Here is a 13666-nt window from a genome sequence, read left to right as displayed (position 1 = left end):
CGCCGTAACCACTGAGCCACCGCCGCGGGTCCGAGTCATTCCCCGGTTCTGTTCCTAGAGCTGGGTAGCGCGCTTGGTTCCCCTGGCTGCTTTCAGAGCTTGAAAAGCTGCCTCCGTCCGCCGGTTCTCTTCGACTGTTAGACAGCGATCATAGCGTCGCTTGCTGCTCTCAGCCGCTTTTTCTCTTTCGGGCTGATCAGCGTGCTGTGCGTCCCTCAGTGCTTCCGCTGAAGGAAGCGCCGTAGTCCCCGCTCTTCTTAGGCTCGACCTTGGGCGCTTTCTCATCTTTGTGTGCGGCTACATAATGTTGCCTTTGGCGATATAGGCGAGCCTTCCTACCTCTTAACTCCCCCGGCTTCATTGCATCGCCCTGTCTGAAGCACTACTCCCGCCCATCGTCAGGAAGCGCTTAATGAACAGATGAAGGGTAATGACGGTGGCGATGTTTCATGTTTTAAAGCGAGCTTAGCGTTCCTCGCCACTTTTAACTGCTTTCTTCCTTTCGCAATAAGCACAGAGCTATGCTTTCTTCACTGGTTTCGCCGCTCGAAGTGCCGTAACGCTCGCCGTTCTTCTTACGCCTTTGCGACAAAATCGGCCGCCTTTTGCCAGTCCCCCACAGTGGGTATCCGCTATTTATTGCCCCAGGATAACAACAATAAACTGCGCAAAGAGACACGGGCGAGCAACGACGACAAACAAGCTCTAGTTCCAACTTAAGGTTATTCGCAAGACCGGTTGAAAGACATTTGGAACATACAAGAGAAAAAAGTAAACAAAACCATGGGCTTACAAACGAGGAACACAAAACTAAAGGTGATGTTTTCACACGGTTAGAGCCTAGATAGCAAATCTCTTTTTTTTTCTAAGGAACAGTTACCGTCGCACTTACACAGTGGCTGCCTATCATATTTTGGACACCTCTAGAATTTCTCGTGTTATCTACGAGGCGTTGCCGTCAACAACCAGATTTCTAGAAATCAGGAGCACAGTGCACGTATGCTTCCATCTTCATGAAAGCAATAAATCGAAAGGATTTCCGGCATGTGACGTACCATCTTTGCGGAAAGTAACTAGTATGCAAGGTTAACATCTCTGTCGCATAGCGAAGCACTTATGCCACTCCTCAAGTTTTCAATCACCGTAAGGTAAGAGAACGCTTGTGCTTACCTTTCAAGACCTTATGATGTTTAGGGAAGTCGTACGGCCTCTCATATAGGACTGAAAAGCAAGGTATGATGCATGGCTGCTTTTCACAGAGACAGCACATTGCTAGCATGCTAGTGCAGGCGGTAACTTAAACACCGTTCCCTGAGGCCAGCACAGAGGCGACATGATAAAGATATTTTGTAGAAAACACCTTGTGCATTATTCACATGCATTTTGCCGTGTCGTACCTGACAGCCCCCATTTCGGTTCCACGATGGATTCGACAATGTACAAAGCCTGTCTAGTTTGTGGGGGGCTGAAAGAACAGCTTTTACTTTCCTCCTCTGTGCAGACACTTTAGATACAATGCGTGGATCAACGGTAGCTCTGATAGCTTTTCATTCTCGAATTTTTCTTCGGAAATCTTGTCGCTGCTATACTTTCTTAGCTTTTCGAGGATGTCCTCTTTCATGGCACAAAACAGATGAGTTTAATAGCCACACGACTTCAGCTGGTTAACATACGTGAATATATTGTGCTCAGTAAAGTTTGGCGAGGGATTTCACAGAGGGTTCCAACATTAAGTTAGCTGTATGACCCCTTCTGCGACCTTTGAGTACGCCTAAGTACGGGTAGCAGCGCTTTCTAGAGAATCAGGGGTAGCAGGCCCCATTTTTCTTTTGATCGAAACGAATTATTTTTTTTCACCCAAATAGTATATACATCCCTCAAGAAAGAAAATGTCTTAGTTTTCTAACGTGAAAGGCCAGCGGGTAAGTTTCCACAACGATGTACAAAATTTCGTACAAACTGTCAGATATGTTACACATAGTCGACACCGAAATGTTCTTATTCGTGAGTTGAACACTTAGAAATCCTCGAATAACTCGGTGTTTCGGGGATGCCCATTACGCTAGAAATTGAGCAGAAATAACTGATGTTATTACTAGTGGCAAAGTGTGTCTGCATAAAAATGGCGGACAACGTGCTACCTAGATCACTGTTTGGTAAGATATTATTTACCGTGTTCGCTATATGGCACAAAAATAAACTTATTTGAGACAAGAAAGGTACTAAATTCGACTGAAACAGTAAACTCACTGCTAGGGGCAGCACTCTTTGAGAAAAAGCTGTGAGTTTTCTGTGTGCACAGTAGAGCAAAAAGCGTCGTAAAGGGCTAAGGCTTTTAAGCCTACAAGATTCGGTCAAGGCCCGATGAATGTGCTGTGCAAAAAGGTCGCTTAGGAGTGGAGCGATGCTTGACGTAGTGCAGATACCCTATTTCTGTACTAAAACACTAGTAAAATATGTCACAAGCGGATAGATCGGAGATCCGTGGATCCGAAAACCTCTCACGCTTACACCAGCCGAATTCTGAAACTGGACAGCATCAGACGAAAACATGCACTCTTCGACGCATTGCAGAAAATTACAGCGAATAAAAAGATTTTTTTATGCCAATGAAAAAACTTTAAAAGTAATTCTAGTAAATTGTTTTCAAAACCTCAATAACATTTTTCGAATTCCGCATCAAAAATGGATCATCCAGTTTTGGAAGGTCTACCCTCACGTGTGAAAAGGATACCACTGCCATTTAGCACCTTCAAAGCTCCATCACAGTGACGCGCAATGGCCAGTCAATCTTGTACTTCTTGAAAGAGAAAAATACCTCTAAACTTGGAGAACTGCCCTTGTTAAATTGTTGCGTGAGTCCTGTTAGCTCACGCTTAATGCAGTATATTTTTTTTTCTTGCCTGAGCTCTTATTTTGGAACGAGGCTATTCAAAAGTGGCTTGAAAGACGCATCAACTGCATGCTTAGCGTTTTCCTTTAACAAACTGCAAATCCCTCTTCCTTGTCTGTGGAAAGTGCGCTTAACACGCTTCAAGGAAACCGCAGACAAGAAAAAGTGCCGCACATTAAAACATCCACGCCTTTCGAAATAAACAGGTGATGTACGTTGTCCGGCGCTGACTTGGAGGTCTGCGTTGCATCGACAGGAGCTCGGGTCGCATTTTTTCTGGTTTCTGGGGCTCTCTATTTAACTTAACATATCGTCATTTTTGCTAGATATCGGCACAAAGTTGGACGCACAAGATTCTTGGTGTTGGTGAGCGTTTGAGGGCTTTGTCACTAAGAATGTTTGACGTCGTTTAAGCCCCTCTGTGGTTTTCTTTTAAGTTTGCTCTTTTGTTTCCCTCTTGTCGTTTTCCCGTGACCAATGCTCGAAATCGTGGTGCTGTCTCCATCTTGCTCCAGATCTCTGATCTGGTTTTTAGGGTATTTGCCTATGTCCTGTGGCACGCTGCTTTATCGCTTTATTTGTCAGGCGAGACCCGACCAGAGGCCTCTCGAGTGAAGATGGCCACTCGCGCCGGTTTGAAATTTGTTTATGGCTGCATGTGGTGGGTGTCTCATCTGAAATAGTCGCTGACGCGAACTCTCCCGGCAATGGAGAATAAATCTGCGCACTTGCCGCTCTCGCCACCGCCAAGTTCTTGTCTGATTGCGAGCACAAGATCACCCGGTAAGCAGCCACTTCCAAACCAGTCTTATGCCTCCTGTCCAAGCCATCGTCCTGTGTCTCATCCGGCCCATCAATGCTTGGCTCACGGGTGCAAGATTTGTCATGGTTCTTCTCAGCATTTTCTACAGTAAGTAATCAGCCCCTCACTAATGCATATCCTTTTGGATATATTTCTTAACATGCATCCGCTACAATCTTTGTTTTTCTGGAAAGGCCTTCGTTTACATCTACGAGGAGAGCGCGCTCTATATTTCGGTATTTCATTACAACACATGACTCATGTGTCTTGACAAATCTAAAAGCCAGGTTTTGTTTCCTTTGGGGGAGGTTTCAAGCACCATACAAAGCTTTGATAGCCACTACACTCCTGTTCCATGTGCTATGTTTGTCTGTCTGTCCATCAAGTGCTGTGGTCACGTTGTTGATTCAAAGAAGAAAAAAGACTGCTAGATAATCTGCTTCCCCTGTGGTGCCCTTTTGACAGAAGTGAGCGATGGCGCGTCGCGTAGAACGTCGTGAGCTCCAAAAAAAATTGTAAAATAAAGCAGAAGAAAGTAAACAAAGCCTGCCTTTACTGCCTCCTTTGTTTTCGGGCTGTCGTGCTATCTGTCAGTCATGAAACGACGGTGCAATGTGCGATTGAAAGTCGTATGACATACGTGTTTGCATTACAATGGACTTATAATAAGTGCGCGAGCAGTAAGCGTCGGCTTAATAACAGTTGTGATCGCCGAAGTCATCGCCTCAGCCAGAGTGGAGACGAAAATGAAAATAGCTGTCATTGCCATCTTCTTGTTGATTGTTCTGGAAACTGCTTTTGCTGGTGAGTGGAAAGCATGAATTTCTCAAGTTTTTGCTTATGCTCATGCAATGCTATATGAAGAAGCTTTGGATAACACGTTGTTTTCTTTTGCTAATTGAAAATTAAAGCTTCGCTAGCGAAATCCACTAAATCATATTTCTTGTATTGGAATGATAAAAATCACCATCCAGTTTAGGCTAAAATTAGGGTCTTTGTTTAGTACTGTAAAGAATTATTAACATTGATACTTTTGAAATTGTAAATATGATTTTTCATTTCTCTGTAGCCTAAGAAGAAAGTCGATGACAAAATTCTGCAAACTATGCCATTATAACTTGTAAATATGAAGAAATTGGAACATTAAACTACTCTTCATGCCAATATATTACTTAAACTATGCGAGTCTCACTAAAGCTTAATGGAGAAATGGCACAACGCAGAATAAAGCGGAAGGCACAAATTTTCCTCCTTGAAACATTCCGGTAGGTGGAGCTTGGAAAATTTCAGCCCATATTAGTGCTAACGCAACGGCAAGCGTTTAGGTAACTGACCCAGAAGAAGACATGAGGTGAGTGAGCCATTTTGAATGTGGTGTCATGTCCCGCACGGGCGGCTTCTGCCAGCTGTTTATATTCCCAAGAGTCATATCTAATAGTGGCCGAGTGCGCTCATTGTTGCCAGGTCAGGTGCTGATCACTGGTCTATATAACTACACGCTGCGTCCAATAATCGGGCCGTTGTGTCGCAGGCAAGACACAGGCTTGTGGGGAGGCTGTGTCAGGCGTTGCAACAACCACGCTGACTACAAGAGCAGCCTGGAAAAAGAGGCGAGGTGAGTGAACAATTTTGAATGTGGTGTCATGCCAAGCAGGGGCGGCTTCTGGCAGCTGCTTATACGCCTGGTGGTCATTACTGAGAGCGGCCGGGTTGTTGCCGAGTCAGGTGCTGACCAGTGGTCATAGCTTCTTGCTGCGTCCAATAATCTGGCCGCTGCGCCGCAGGCAAGACAGATGATCGAGGGGAGACTGTGTCACGAGTTGCAGTGACCGCGCAGAGCACAAGGGCAACCACGCTTAGTACAAGGGCAACCACGCAGAGCACAAGAGCAACCACGCTGAGTACAAGGACAACCACACAGAGTGCAAGGGCAACCACGAAGAAGAGGCGAGGTGAGTGACCCATTCTGAATGCGGTGCGGTGCTCACCATGATCCCATGGTGAGCACCGCACCGGTGAGTATTAGTACTAATGCAACAGGTGTTGAAAGCAGGGCGCAGAAGACGTTTAAAAGGGTTGAGGCACGAAACTTCGAGGTTATAAAAAGCTTGTTGTCTTCTTCTGTATGTAAGGTCACCAAGGGTGAAGTATTGAATATAACAAACCCTTAACCTTAATTCCGCTCCTAAGAGTTCTCAAATGCTGTTTCTCACGAATGAGACCCAGCCTTAGCACAGTAGTTGGTGACGTATATATAACCGTGGGAACAATACCCGCGAAAATTAGTGACATGACAGCACAGTGACCTGACGTATTATGAACGGCGACTCGAGACATCTCTGGGCGCTGCGTCGGCGTCGGCGGACTGATCGGCAAATATATGCCGTCGGTGACGCACCAGCCGGTGCCAGCTTCGGTGGCCGAGCGAAATCTTCACGTCGATGAGACGACGACCTTACTAGTTGATGTTGTCTGCATCTATGCGTATTATTATTGCTAAATATCATAAGTTCACTCTTGTAAACTCATCAGCGGTATGGTAGTCCCAGCAAGTCCGCGGGAATTATACGTGCAAAGTTTTGCGATTGTGGAGAGCGAGTTAACAGGTTTTTGCGAGAAGCAATTGCCATGGAGCATAGTCTTGACAAATGCGACCTGAAATCGACTATTTCTTACATCTTAGTACGCACATACATCGAACGGGAAGCGCCACTGCTAGGCGGTGTGACCCTGCATGCCGACCACAGCTGCAGGCGCCCGGCAGCAGTCGTCGGTGTCGCATGTAGACTAAGCCATATTAATTACTCCAAATGGGCGCCGAACGTACTTCTAGATAAAGTAATTTAAAATCAAGTATTGGAAACATCGGAAAAAGCAGTTAGATCGAGCGAGGAAAGCCGGAACAACGCTGTGTTAACAATCTGGCTCTGAAGCGTTCCCAGTGGCGCTCGCTTTCACCGGCGATTCTTGCTGTTATCGCACTGAGTAACAAGTAAATGTACAACCGGCGCAAACGAAAAGAGATTGTTCTTCCTAAGTAGAAGGTAGCTTACATTTCATGCCAAACGAAAAATCAGTTGCTGCTTGTGCACATGCAACTTTGTATGGGAAGAAAAGTACCGCTGAGGTGCAGTCGTCGTAATTGGTGCATTGCTGGGGGAATAGCGTTCCCGCGCGGTAAATGCCGAATACTGTAGAATTATCTTGAAACGTTCATTTAGCGAATAAATGAATTTTTTGCTTAAAAAAGCAACAGAAGAAAGTGAGCAGCAGATATTGAAATCAGCATCGATGGCACCCCGAGCAGTTTTGCGACGTGGCTGCGCGGGTGGCGAGAAGTGAAGACAGCGGCGGGTATTGGTCGGTACGAACAGCGGGCCATCGTGCCGTTATAATGTGACCAGGAATTCGGCCGACTGATGGCGTGTCGGCTACTGGTCGTCGGGTCACAGACGCCCGCCGAACATCGGCGGAGGGTGGCAAAGCTAAATACAACGCACAAACCTCGTTGGCATGCGCGGAATGCCGACTTAGGTCGGCCCAAGCCAGCCGCTTGGTTCCAGAGCTCGGTGTCATCCGTCGATCGCTTGACTTTTCTCAGCGCATTCCAGTACCGACCATGTTTGGCGCCATATCAAAAGGTTCTGGCGTGCACAGCATGTGTACGTGGGTAGAAGACGCAGCAGTCCGTGCGTCACTACTTTTGGAGCCCACGTGACAGGCAGGGTCGTGTACTGTGCGATGTCTGTGCTCGTTAAAGAAGCCCAGGTGGCCGAAATTTCCGGATCCCTTCATAACGGCGTCCCTCATGGCCTGAGCCGCTTTGGGACGTTAAACCCCCATAAAACATAAACCATTCTGATATACCAAAAACTGCACTCATTACAGCAGCACCTCTCGTGAAGGTCATTGAATGCCGCTTTCTTAAAATCTTTCCTTTAAAAGGTAGAAATGATAATAAAATAGGTTTAGTTTGGTTTATGGGGCTTTAACGTCCCAAAGCGACTCAGGCTATGAGAGACGCCGTAGTAAGGGCTCCGGAAATTTCGACCACCTGGGGTTCTTTAACATGCACTGACATCGCACAGTACACGGGCCTCTAGAATTTCGCCTCCATTGAAATTCGACCGTCGCTGCCGGGACCGAACCCGCGTCTTTTGGGCCAGCAGCCGAGCGCCATAACCACTCTGCCGCCGCGTTGGCTTAATAATAAAATAGGTGAACCCGCACTGAGACCTTCAGTATATATTTTACTTGCCTCCTTATTTTGCGGACATCTGTCCTCTTTGAGTTAACACATGGCGCACAACCGTACTAATGTGAGTTATTTCTCCTAGGACCATCATGCCCCGCGGGCGAAGAGTTCAGACTTGGCAGCATCTGCGGGGACAGGTGCGGCACTGTAGGCCGTATCGTTTGCCCTTACTCGTTGTTATACGGATGTCATTGCTCGGAAGGCTTGGTCCGGAGACAGTCAGACAATAAGTGCATCCCCAAGGACCAGTGCAACAAAGAAAAAGAAGGCCGCAGGAAGATCGGAAAACGTGGACACCGGAGAAATTAATAAACGCTGAGCTGCTCTACCCATTTCTCCCGTGGCTTGTTTTGTTTAAATACGTCTCCTGGATCGCACCGAAGATATTACGACATAGTCATCACGTGTAGTAGTCTCACTGATCACAATACGGGGACAACATCAATGTGACAATTCATAGCCTGCAATCCGGGATAATAGCTCCTAGTTTGCTTGGCTGCTACCACGTGGCGCATGGTTTTGGACCATTAGAAATGGCAGTAGTGGCGTAAGAGAGAAAGTGAATGACTGAGTGTCTACGGAACAGAACACGGTAGGTCGCTAAGCTTTGGGGCAGTGGCAAGGTACTGTCCAGGATTCCCGCTAATGGTAGCACCGAAACTCCGAAACACAATTCTGGGAACAACTTGTTGTATCAGGCAATACGGAAGCCAACAGTCAACGAAACCAGGGAGCATATAGGATGGTTTTTTTTTTTTAACGTGGCCCAGCATACCATCAGGCGTGGTCCAGCTTTAAGAAAACATTGCGAAATTAAGAAAACATTTAGAAAATAACACAAAATTAGCGGTAACCTGCAACTACATATTCATTCTTGCAATATGCATAACTGACCATGCGCATTACCGTAACACGATTAGAGATAACAATCCTTTCCAGAAATGTGTTGTAGTGCCAAAAAAGACAACACAGAGCAAGTGAGACCAGACAGGCACCGCTTTCAACTCGCACAATTTACGAGCTCCAGCGGTTAAACTCGAGTTGTCATTTCTCGGCTACCGCACATTAATAAACCGCTTGCAGGCTGCGATATACAAATAACACGGACAAAGGATAACGCGGCGCGGGAACGTAGAGCGCTGAGGACAATTCAAGACAGTCGCTTGGGCCTGCTGGGCTTAAGTGTTGAATAAAACGCGTACAGCGTTCTGCGTTGCTGGAACTATCAGGCCCGAGTTCCACGAAAATGTTGGTATCCAGTCGGCTTAAAAGGACTAAGAAATGGGTTCGAAGATTGCTGGTAACTGTGCTCAGAAACGCCTCCGGACACACCAGCTTCGCACAAGGATCGGCAGTAGTGACTTAGTTTCGCGCACTTTAGGGGATGCAAAGACGAGGAAACAAAAGTGAGCATCTGCATGTTGTGATCATGCTTTTAAGGTGTGTGAAATTAGATGTAGAACTAGCGTTTATCAGAATTCTTTCTTTCCGCATGTCATATCTGTCTAGAACACACTCCCCAAAAATGTCGTTGACTGCACATCTGTGGAGGTGTTTCAGAGTTTTATTCGTGCTTTTCTTCATAGAACCTTTTGGTCTTAACTTTGTATCATTAATGTATGTGTGTGCGTGTGCCTGATTTAGCTGTATTTTGTGGCTGTTCCGTGCGTTGTTTGAGTGGCTCATCACCTGACCATAGCATATATAATGCTTGATTTCGTTGTACGTCCCCCCCCCTCCCCCCTGCAATTATGCCTTCGGGCGCTGCAGGTACCTGTGAATAAATAAATAAGCACAACGAAACCAATGTGCTTTTAAGCGTTTCATTGTTTTGGTTCTTTCCTGTTATTCGTTAATGACGAAGGCGAGACTGCAAAGCTGTGTTTGATAGCGTCCGGCACACATTGTCGACTATAAGCGGTTTGACAATTAAAGAGGCGCGAAATAAGTGGTGTCTGAATAGAGACCCGTAGCTTGGAAGAAGCCGCTTCAGCCGCTTTTGGTAATAAAATGAGGCTAGCTCTCACCTTATTTTTCCAGCTGATTCCTCTGGGAACAATTTTTGCTGATAGGCGTAACGCCGTGATTTCTCGAGTGGCTACTGAAGCTTAAAGAATGGATGATATGGATGGTTTTTCTGACGTGGCATCTTTAAATTTGAATAACAACCGGCTTTAATCTTCAAATATATCATGTCCAACCAGAAACTGTTCTTTACTAGCCACTTAATCGACAAAAATTTGTGGCATTATAAAAAATCTGAATGCCTTATCCTTCATTCAGTATTTAAAATTGTACCACATTTGAAAAATTTTCAAATCGTATCATTTTTTAGTTCACTGCAGGCTAAGAAACAGAGAGGTATCAATATTCAGCAAACTATGCATGTAAAGGCGTATAGGGCTGCAGACATCGTTTAGTCGTTTATATGCGCCTCGCTAAGGTTTAATGAAAAGTAGGAACAGCGTAGAAGGCAACTGAAAGAAATAATTGGCAGGTTTAGGGTCTCTGTTAAATGTGGCTGTCGCTATATCTGTGAAACCGCGGAAACCTTTCGGGGATGTGATAGCTATATTATTATATAATAATAAAGCCTTTCGCAATTAATAAACATACACATGAAAGGAAATCTCGTCTATGTCGCTAAGGTCAAACTTCGTTTTGAAACGCAACCGCTTTTCTGTTTCGATGTACTCGCTTGCAGTTTACAGCTAACGGTTCTTCCTAAAAAGAGTCACCGCAGAAAGCAGCACGCCGGGGGAAAAAAAACGCTGTTCGGGTGCTGTAAATTCGGGAGGTGGGAAAGGGGGGGTGTGTAAGCAACTGCCTTCTGCGTGTTCTTAAAAACAACGCATGCTAGACAAGAAGATATATGGAGCTTTCCAAATTTTAAATAGCAAATAGTTCCTGGGTTTGAACCCGACCGCGGCGGCTGCGTTTTTATGAAGGCAAAACGCTAAGGCGCCTGTGTGCTGTGCGATGTCAGTGCACGTTAAAGATCCCCAGGTGGTCGAAATTATTCTGGAGCCCTCCACTACGGCACCTCTTTCTTCTTTAAATCCCTCCTTTATCCCTTCCCTTACGGCGCGGTTCAGAAGTCCGCCGATATATGAGACAGATACTGCGACATTTCCTTTCCCCAAAAACAAATTATTATTATTTTGCGGGAAGAGGAATGGCGCAGTATCTGTCTCACATCTTGGCCGACGCCTGAATCGCGCCTTAGGGGAAGGGATAAAGGAGGGACTAAGACAAGAAAGAAAGAGGTGGCGAAGTAGAGGTCTCCGGAATAATTTCGGCCACCAGGAAGAGCGTCGTCCTTGAAAATTGAAAATGGTTTTAGTGGGAAAGGAAATGGGGCAGTATGTGTCACATATACCGGAGGAGATGTGAGCCGCGCCGTAAGGGAACCGATAAAGGAGGGAGTGAAAGAATAAAGGAAGAAAGAGGGGCCATAGTGGAGGGTTCCGGAATAATTTCGACCACCTGGGGATATTAAAACACCTTGTGAATTTCTTCTCTTGTGCACGCGTCTTCTTCTGCTGGTTTCTCTATGTGGCAAGAGTTCGCTGCCAGCCGGCCCCAGCTCGGGCCCAACCAGCCATTAAAGGGACACTAATGAGAACTCGCATCGATAGAGTACCAGCAGGAGAGTTTCAGTTTTTATGGCATTTCGCGTCTATGAGCTTTGCGTGCCCCGTGGTTTTATTTTTAACGCGCCTCCGTTTACAAGCGCCGAACAGCAGAGGAACTCTAAGTGCTGCTTCTTAACCTTTGAAGGAGCCTGTTAAGGCTGGTCAGATGATCGCCACGTGATGAAAAATTATGATGGCACGATGGTCGGTGACCGTACAGGCAAAAAAAAGGAAAATATGGAGCGCAAATAGACGCATGGACGCCAGAAGAAAGACAAACACAGCGCTGGCACTACCAACTGCATATTTTTCTTTTCTGTGATCAACCAACAGGCCCAAATTGCCACCCTTCGTCACATCGTACAGGCAGTTAGCAGTATAAATAGCACTTGTGTCTTCGTGCGCTCGCCCTGCGAAACGTTCCCGGTTGTGCCAGTCAACTTCGAACTACTTAGCGGAAATCGTTTATTAGGAACGGGGAACAAAATACGAGGCAGCTAAGAAAAGGGTATTTGGAACCTGGCGAGAGCGGGACTCCGCTCTCCTCCAACTCGTTTGTTTGCGGTTCATTCAATAGCTTCGGCAGTTGGGCGGAGCTGATCTACTCGACCTCTCGGCTAATTTAATCAATTCATAGTACACATGTGAAGGTACATACAAATGGGCGAGAGAGCCCGATCCAGTGGACCCCGCACCCCCAGCAACGCGAGGAACCCATTGAAGCGTCGTGCGCCGGCTTTAATTTCAAGCCGCGCAACTTTAAACGCGAGCGCCCTTGAGCATACATCCATTTTTTGCGGAAAGAAAACAACCTGGCCCTTGCAACCATAGGAAACCTCCTCGACGGCGCCTGCTGCAGCGTGCAACGGCGTCGTTCAAGGAATCAGAATACATTGACCCCAAAGCTTCGCACAGCCTCCGATGCGCGCGACGCGCCGAACTTGTCTTCGCCCCTCACGACTCCCCGCAGTGAGGTTACATTTAATTATCAACAGCTTCTCGCTGAGGAAGGGGAAAATGTGTGGTTCGGGAACGGGATCGATCGTAACGCTTGCAGGGTGCCAGTGCAAACGTAAACGAAGCGACGGTAGCGTCCCCCGATAGATGCCTTCAACGTGCGGCGGCGGAAGCTATCATATTGGCTGCTGCTCCACCGCACCGCTAGCCACCAGAAATCACGAAGTCTGCGTTTACGGTACGTTCACGTCACTCCGTCCTATGACGTCATAAAAGGGCGCCGTGAGGTTATAAGAGGGCACCGAGTTTGAAACGGAGCGATGGGGAAAACTTGTTCAAATTCGAATCCAAATTTCATTGAAATAAACGCAACTTTCGCTCGCGGAAAACCGGCAACAAAGCCATGAAATTAGAACTATAAGATTTTGCTAACAAAAAATAGAGATCTCCTCACTGTCCCTTTAAGGAATATCCACCGCAGCAAGCCTACGAAATCTCGGATGGCCTCCAGAAGACCAGATGTGTCCCCGGCTGTCAACCTATTTGGAACGTTCAGCCATCATTCGTTGCTCACCTACCGTGTCGGTACGTGAAATACGCTTCAGTTGTAGTTTTAACGTCAAAACATTAAGGGCCCCGTGTCGCAGAAAAGCCGGTCTCGTCGTCGGCGTTGGCGGTGAACGAAAATTATCGCAGTATATGTCACATATCGGTGGACACCTGAACCGCGAAATAAGGGAAGGGATTTTCCTTCCCTTACGGCGCCTTAAAGGTGTCCAGCGAGAATTGGGAGATAACGTTATTTCCTTTCTTTAAAACCAATTTTCATTTCATTTTCCTTCCCTAAAGGCCCGGTTCGGATGTTCACCGAGATATGTGAGACACGCGTCCTTTCCTCATACTGTCCAATGGGCCACGCGTCGCGCCGAACGGGCGATGGCATTCCGTGGATCCCTTTGAAACGCTGTGACACGCTGTCGCGTCTTAATCTTAAAGACGAAGCTTAAGCGTCCTCCAAATTTTATTACGGTTGTGAATACATTTACGTTTCTACTCAACACCGGCTTCTCAGAAAGCGATGGAGTGGAAGCTATGCACACGCACAGATGCTTTTACACCAGCGT

General features: G+C 46.6%; 1 protein-coding gene across 1 annotated transcript; it reads left to right on the top strand.

Moving 5' to 3' along the window:
• Positions 1-4382: 4382 nt before the first annotated feature.
• Positions 4383-8274, top strand: LOC144110618 (uncharacterized). The gene is made up of 4 exons (XM_077643643.1): positions 4383-4499; positions 5227-5310; positions 5480-5647; positions 8033-8274. Exons 1-4 carry the CDS (start codon positions 4442-4444, stop codon positions 8257-8259), a joined length of 537 nt encoding a protein of 178 aa, XP_077499769.1. The 5' UTR covers positions 4383-4441; the 3' UTR covers positions 8260-8274.
• Positions 8275-13666: the final 5392 nt, after the last annotated feature.

This window comes from Amblyomma americanum, chromosome 11 (assembly GCF_052857255.1).
Source record: "Amblyomma americanum isolate KBUSLIRL-KWMA chromosome 11, ASM5285725v1, whole genome shotgun sequence".
In the NCBI taxonomy this organism is placed as follows: Eukaryota; Metazoa; Arthropoda; class Arachnida; order Ixodida; family Ixodidae; genus Amblyomma; species Amblyomma americanum.
This window is presented reverse-complemented; position numbering and strand designations above follow the sequence as displayed.